Source organism: Berghia stephanieae, chromosome 8 (assembly GCF_034508935.2).
Source record: "Berghia stephanieae isolate SIO BIC M18660-M18661 chromosome 8, UCSD_Bste_1.3, whole genome shotgun sequence".
In the NCBI taxonomy this organism is placed as follows: domain Eukaryota; kingdom Metazoa; phylum Mollusca; class Gastropoda; order Nudibranchia; family Aeolidiidae; genus Berghia; species Berghia stephanieae.
The window spans coordinates 405,731-413,870 of record NC_088367.1 but is presented as its reverse complement, the minus strand read 5'-3'; the positions used below and the strand labels follow the sequence as shown (position 1 = coordinate 413,870).

Here is an 8,140-nt window from a genome sequence, read left to right as displayed (position 1 = left end):
CTCGTCTTGGCAAATACTCTCAAACCTGGGACTTCGTGAAGCCCCAGGTTTGAGAGGTTTTGTCAAGATGAGGGTCATTCTAATCGATCGATATTTGAAGGACCCGTTTTCTAACCAATTTTTAAAAATATATGACCCATCGTCTCAAAACGGTATTATGTCGGAACGAACCAGATGCTTAAAAATTGAAATACATGTTAAACTGGTCAAAAATATAAATTGTTGGCATTAGCACCCTAAAATATGGTATCGATTCTCCTCAATAAAACATACAAACTCAAAACAAGTCTGATATTTCTGGCTATAAATTCAATTTTCAACATCTTAACCATCCCGACTTAATACCGTTTTGAGGTGAAAGGTCACATATGTGTTAGTTTTTTTGAGTTTTTTTTTTTCAAGAACAGGATATAATTGTGGTCATTATACTACCATTACTGAATGAAAGTAGAAGGGACTTGTCTAACATTATCTTTCAATTTGTTTTATTGGACAGGCTTGTAATTTTAGGACGAGTAATTTTCATATTTTATTGCATTTTTTTACTCCTTTTCTTTCTTTCTTTTTTTTTTTTTATTGTTTTTATTTTTATTTTTTATTTTGCTTAGTATTCACCTTATCATGATGGATATCATTCATTCTTAAAATGAAGGAGAAAAAAATAATTTTAAAAATATTTTAAAAAAAATTAAAAACCGCGGGCAATGACTGAATGGTATAAGTAGAAGGGACTTGTCTCCATTGATACAAACGATCCCTTGTCAGAAAGATTTCGTCTACTCTCCTGTTTGTAGAGATCCTTTTATCGGAGATAAGAAAGAAAAGGAGCTACCAAGATGCAGATGTCTTTATCGTTTTGGAATCCTGCTGGTTTTCACAGCTCTTCATGGCCAAGGTGAGAGAATTTACTCTATTCTTTCATACATTTAACATTCATTCATTCATTTATAGGCTATATGCTGGTTTGAATACAAGCCTTTTAAAAAAAATTTCTTTTGTTCGTTTAATGAGAAAAGTCGTGACATCAAACCCTCTCCTCTTGTGGTTCCTAAATCCTTGGTAGTGTTTATGAAACCAGTCCTTCAGAGAACTAATAATGAATGGGTTACATATTGAATCATAAGGTGGCATAACTATTTTAGTAACAGGGTGTCAAGTCAGATTCTTAGGAGTAGGGACGTACAAGAGCGAGAATGCATGATCTTTATTGGCGACAAGCATTTATTCCGTTTTTTTTTTTGTTGTTGTTTTTTTTTAAACATCACACTTTTCATCCCTTTTGAAGTATACATACATGACCAGTAAATATCGCATTTCCATGAATTTGTTATACTCAATGCACTTCCCATTGCATTATTTACTCCCCAAAATATAAGCCATTTGGAATCAAACTTCCATTTCCCACCGTATCTTTCGAACTAGCACTTTTACTATATCCCCGACCAGCGGCGTGGCATGCTTACCGTATAAAGTGGTGCCAGACGAAAATGACTTACACATGCTACATGTGTAAATATAAAAGAAAGAAAAAAAAAAACTTACATACTTGTAAAGTAAATTTGCATGGTGATGTTTCTATTCCTGCAAATCTTTTCAATAGTTTGTTTATATAAATCACGAACGAATATATTAATTGGAGTTTGGACACTGAGGGAAATGGCTAAAGGGACACATGCAGACATTGAATGTCAATCCAACAAAGGGTAATTTCAAAACTTACAAAGCGTAAGAATGTAAACAGCCCATGGCCTATTAAAAGAGTACTGTAGTTACGTCATGAAACAGCCCCATTCCACTTCAGAAATCAAACATGACACCATACAAGATCTCTCTCTCTCTCTCTCTCTCTCTCTCTCTCTCTCTCTCTCTCTCTCTCTCTCTCTCTCTATCTATCTATCTACCTATCTGTGTGTGTGTGTGTGTGTGTGTGTGTATGTGAGATTAACGCGCACGCACACACACACACACACACACACACACACACAAAGTCAAACACGCATATTCACGCGAAGATCATGCATTTAGCATATAGCATCACTATCAAGAAATGTTTGACTTAACTTGTTCACATTCCTTCATATCAATTTTTGCAGCAATAATAATAATAATAATGATGATGATGATGATGATGATGATGATGATGATGATGATGATGATGATGATGATGATGATGATGATGATAATAATAATAATAATAATAATAATAATAATAATAATAATAATAATAATAATAATAATAATAATAATATAATAATAATAATAATAATAATAATAATAATAATAATAATAATAATAATAATAATAATAATAATAATAATAATAATAATAATAATAATAATAATAATAATAATAATAATAAATTAATATATACAATAATCACGACACAGAGAGAGAGAGAAACAAATGAACTTGTTAATAATCGTGATTTCGATAATAATAAAGATGGTCGAAGTTACCATACTATGACTAGGACGTAAATGACCAACATTAGCTATTTTCCCCCAGTCCAACAGAGTTGGAGCAAACATTTTTCGGCACCTGAGGCGGGTTTTTTCTTGTATGTGAAGATGGTAAAAATTCGAGCCAGGTATTCAATGTGGCAACATTATAGTACATTATAGTAATAGCCTTAAATGGTGCCAGCAACAATCCGCTCCTTGCACTCGTTTGAGTGGGGAAATCCAGTCACTCGCTCAGCCAGGGTACACAGTCGCTGACAGTCATCAACGGACTGTGTGAATCGGTAGAAAAGCGTGGATAGAAGGCGTTGTGACAGAAAGGGAGTCTGTTTCGCACTGTTGATAAAAGGCGATATATACCATTTCTTAGTTTTATATATTTAAAAAAATGCTGTTATCCATTTTTAAAACATGGATGTGGTTCCAGGCACCATTTGAACCAATAGAGCCACGCCCCTGTCCCCGACTTACCCTAGGCACTAAACTGTTGCCATTCCAATTCTAACTTTCACTTTCACCTCTGCTATGCTAGTCCCATCTTTTGTGAGCAACACTTCTAAGTATTTGAATGAGGCGACTTGCTTTAGGTTTTCACCGTTCTGAGGGTTGTCTCGTCTCGGCTGTTTGCTAGAATTTGTGACTTTTCGGAATTGATCTCCGTCCCGTATGTACACGCTGTTTCTGATAGATGATCTGTCAGTGACTGTAATTCACGTTCGTTTGCTGCCATCACGTCAATACAGAGTTATAGTTGCTCACCGAACGGACACCGAACGAACGACTTACCGATCACGTGATCAGTTTTTTCTCGCTTCCTCTCGTCTAATCTCGTCACTCCGGAATAGAAAGAGGAGGCGGAGCTAATATGATATAACGCAATGAAAGTTCTGTCCGATGACGGGTGGGGGATATCACCTCTCCAAAACTTACCTTATTATATGAGATCTTGAGATTCTTATCCAATCATCGATTGCTCGTTTGACAGTTCGCTTGTGAACAGTTAGGAGACCATCTCTTGATTTATGGGCAGGCGGCTTTGCGTAAAGGCGGTGAGTGTTGTATACATCAAAGAGTACCGCTGACCGATGGGTAAATAGTGATTGTGTAACCCAAAAGCCCTGCCGACTCGACTGCAAGGTCTTGTATGTAATAAATGCGTCACCATATCAACGTTCAGGAATTAATTAGTGAGGACTCTCAGTATATATATATATATATATTAAAAAAACAAACAACGCTTTTGAATCACACGAGATACATCAGTGTGCTCGTCGCATTGAGAATTGAAAAATGAGATATAAATCAAGAAAACCGACCGGAAAATAAAGAAACTATCATTAAATTTTAAAAATTGAGCAATATTTTTTTCAAAATCAATCTACTAGAAATTTTTTTTATTTCCAAACCTATTTTTGTGAAACAAAGATAAATGTTCTCCTTTTTGCAAGCTGTTCAACAATGTGGTTTTCAAATTTATCGTATACGTAATCATTTGGTAGCTCCCGAGATGGGTATTTTTTGTGTAATCTCTTTCACACACACACGCGCGCACACACACACACACACACACAAACATATACAAACAATATACAAACAATACACATCCCTGGTCATCTATTGCCTATATTATTAATGTTAATATATACATCCCATGCTGATTGTCACTACCCCCCCCCCCCCCACCCCCAACCATTTCCACCATCCAAGTACCAGCGGCCTTTTCTCTTTGATTTCGTATCATGGTCTACCCGAAGCCCAACACCTCGATCGTTTGTGGGTCAACCCCCCCCCCCCCCCTCCCCCCACCTTCGCCCGTCATCAATTTATAATTTTCTCTCTGTATAGAGCGCCACGTGCACAATTATATACTATTGAATGACACTGACCTTGCTCCTCCCCTAACACAAGCCAACAGCAACCCAAGCTATCCTCTATCACGTGACCTTAGATCCGATGCTGTATACCGCTTGAGAGTCTTCACTATCCAGATCTCGTTCATGGTCACGTGAGAAGGCTATATCCGTTCGCGTTCGGCGTTCGGCGTCTCGTTCGACCCGATTTCGTTAAAAGCCTAATGTCATCCGCAAAATCGAAGGTTGCAGAGAACTCTGCCGAAAAGGGTTGAATGGGTAGGTGAAAGAATGCAGCCCTGCCTGACACCAACTGTAGTTTTGAATGGATCTCCTATCTCATTGTTAAGTAGTACAGCACTTGTTGCATTTTCATAGAGTGATTCCATTGTTATCATTATCCCTTCATCAAAATCAAAGTCTCTGAGTGTATTCCAAAGGCCACAGTGACAAACTTTATCGAATGCTTTTCTGAAGTCGATAAAGTGATGGAATAATTCTTGTTGGTGTTTTAAGTATGTTTCTGTCAACAGACGACTATTGAAAACGACTTGTTGAATTGTACTCCTGTCAGACCTAAAGCCAGCCTTTTCCACTTGTTTTGTTTCTTGCCCTGTAAAGTAATATGTTTAGCACTATTTTGCCGGGGTGGCTTGTTGCTCTGTAGTTATTGCATTTTCTTAAATTGCCTTTTTTAGGTAGCAGTAGAATTAGTGATTGTGCCTCGCTTTTTTATGTTCCGTAATCCCAAGAATCTGCCTATACATCCTGCTACTGAAATAGTTATGTAACCTTTATGTAACCCATTCATTATTAGTGCTCAGAAGAACTTGTTACATAACACTCAAGGATTTTAGAAACAAAAGAATTGAGGGTTTGACAGCACGACTTTTCTTCCCTATTGTAGCAGCGTAATACATGTAAAGTGTTGTTGACTTGTGATTAGTTGTAAAACGCTTTGAGCATATTAAGTAGGTACATTGCACTATATCGATGCTTAAGTTGTTGTTTTTAGTTTGTTTTTTTTTTTAATTAATAAACATGATATTTATAAACGCTCTTTTTCACGTGTTTACCGTACTGACCGCCATCCGCAGCAGGGGACATGGAATATAATTTCTATTCTGTGAAGTGTGAATAGTCTGCTTGGCGCCTTTTAAAAATATCACTCGTATAAAATGAATCATTGTCTACACCAGATATAAATTTTCACCCGAGTCGAGTGCAATAATAAATGTAAATGGCCTTGTCCAGGGACACAACGCCGGAACCTGAGATTCCAACCGGTGACTATTTATGCATGCACGGGTATAAGATAAAGATCTGAAAAGGTGTGGATCGACGTGTACAAATATACAAGTCTGACACCCGAACCCAATCTTGGGCCTAGTTTAACATTATTGCAATGGACAATATTTAATTTAGTTTCATTTTTTGATATTTCCATAACAACAATGGGCCAAAAATGAATTGGGTTATCAGACCTGCAAATATGAAACGTTGGTGTGTTTGAAACAGTGACGGAAAGAGCAGAAATAAAAATACAATTTAAAAAAAATTATTACATAAATTCAGCCTGCCCCGACTTGGGATCGAACCTCAGACCTCCTGAATACCGGTAAGCAAGAGGTTTTGGTTCGATCCCCTAGTCGAGACAGGCTGGGAAGGGCGGGGTGGGGGGGGGGGGATAATTTTTCATGTATTTTTCTTTCTGTTGAGGTGCTTTTTTTTTCTTGTATGTATTTTTCTGTCTGATATGTCTGGTCATGTTTCACACACGCCTTTTTCAATCTTTATTGTCCAAATTATCGCTCCCTATTACTATTATAAATGGACACTAACAAATTATATTTAAAAAATTATATTTCACGTTGATCTCCTATGGGGGTCCCTGTAGCTCAGTTGGTAGAGCACTCGCTTCACACGTGTTTGGACCTAGACCGATCCCGGGTGCAGTCGAGATGTTTTTCTGATTCTCCTGTCCATCTAACAACGATTAGGTAGCTGTTTCTGTTAGATAATGGCGGAAATCACTTTGCGATAAACTATAGTCCTATCCAAAGGATAGCAAGCAATTGCTACTGTCCAGTTCACACTATAGAAAGTGGGATTAATTCCGGCTCCAGGCCCTAATGTCTCTGAAGGACTACCACTACTTTACCTTTTTTGCTTTTTTTTTTTGTGCGACTATGTGGTCTAGTGGTATGACACTGACACTCGCTTTCGGATCAGAATGTCCTGGGTTCGAGCCTCGCTCGGTGCATAGTTGAGTCCTTGGAAAAGGCTCTTTGCTCACATTCTCTCACCGTACTCAGGTATAAAATGAGTACCTGGCCGTTAACAGCGTTGTCTCTCTCCGAAAAAATTGTAATATCGCCAAACAGGCGTCCTGTCTCGTCCTACATGTTAAGTGTTGCTGTTGGCCAGGGTCCCCTTAAAAAAGCGCTTCGAGCACGTTGAGTGGATATTGCTCTATAGATAGTATGCCCTTGGCTAAGAAGCTCACAACATTGCCCCCGGAAGTATAACGGACCAACACACAAAACTATGCGTAATCTTGAACGTTTATAGTCTTGTTAAAACAGTTTAGTGAGAATTACTCATAAACGCGGATGGCAAAAAGCAATAACAAAGGCCTGAGTGACGTCATCTTCATATTATCTATATAAAAACTCTTTTTTTTAAAATCTCCTACAGATTTGGTGATTGCGTCAAGGGAGTTCAACACTACTATGGGCAATGATGCTGACACCGACAACCCTAACTGTATGGATGTCTTGTTATGCGCCGGGGACAAACACGGGATGGCAGAAGAGTTGCTGGCTGTCCTGTCACAACTCCGTATTGGAGAAATCTATGACCACCTGGACAGTTGGTGCTCTTACCAAACACAGTGCCTGGATGACAAATGTGACGACCAAAGGATTGTATCAGGAGTCATTTTTCTTGAACGGGTGCTTACTAAGATGTGTTCCGAAAGAGAGAACTTCAGGGACACCAGTTGTTATCAAGGCGATTTCCAAGAGAGAATGTTCGGATGCGGCTTGGGCGGAGATGTAACGGCAACAGATCTCAACTTTGATCTGTTCAAAAATTGCGTCAATAATGCACTTGGTGAACTTCCAGGCTGTTCTCGAGACGGTTTCTTCTTCCGGTTCTTTAACTTCGTCTTTGATTTGAAGGTGCAAACAGGTTTCCAATTGTAAAGTTGTAACTTTAAAATCGTGACCTGTGCCCTCATGACGGTGATATTATGTCGAGCTGGATAAACCCTCTCCTTATCAACTATAACAAAATTGTCACATTCGTTACGACCAATCACCATTATTGAGTAGTAATAAACAAAACACGAGTCTATAGCAGCTTCAAATAGGAACTAAATACAAAATACCCCCCCCCCCCCCTCCCCTCCCCATTTCCCTATCACCTCGTTATGGCAAGGCAAGGTTTCCTCGAACTCATTCAAATATCCAGAGTTGTTGTCCTTATTATTTTTTGTTATCATTCAATTCCATTTTTTTTTTTTGGATGAATAAAGTATATACGTAATAATAATAATATATTATTATTATTATTATTATTATTATTATTATTATTATTATTATTATTATTATTATTATTATTATTATTCCTTCCAGCGAACTAATTTTTAGCTCAAACACGGTTTCCTCGAACTAATTTCACCCAGCCAACGAAAGAAAAATTAAATAATTGTTTCATTTATGCGCCCGGTGATTTCAACAACTGATGACTTACAGTGATATTGACAGCTACTTATGTGTGTAGTACGGTACCTGTCAACACTGCATGGGTGTGTATGCAGTATGATAT

At 37.8% G+C, this 8,140-nt stretch overlaps 1 protein-coding gene across 1 annotated transcript in view; it reads left to right on the top strand.

The window, feature by feature from the left end:
• Window positions 1-7,635, top strand: part of LOC144977933 (uncharacterized) — an 18,057-nt gene extending 10,422 nt beyond the window's left edge. The window contains exons 3-4 of the mRNA XM_078923344.1: window positions 795-895; window positions 7,007-7,635. Of these exons, the coding sequence (XP_078779470.1) occupies window positions 795-895; window positions 7,007-7,515 (610 nt within the window). The 3' untranslated portion in view covers window positions 7,516-7,635. The remainder of the gene's footprint in view (window positions 1-794; window positions 896-7,006) is intronic.
• The last annotated feature ends 505 nt before the right edge of the window (window positions 7,636-8,140 follow it).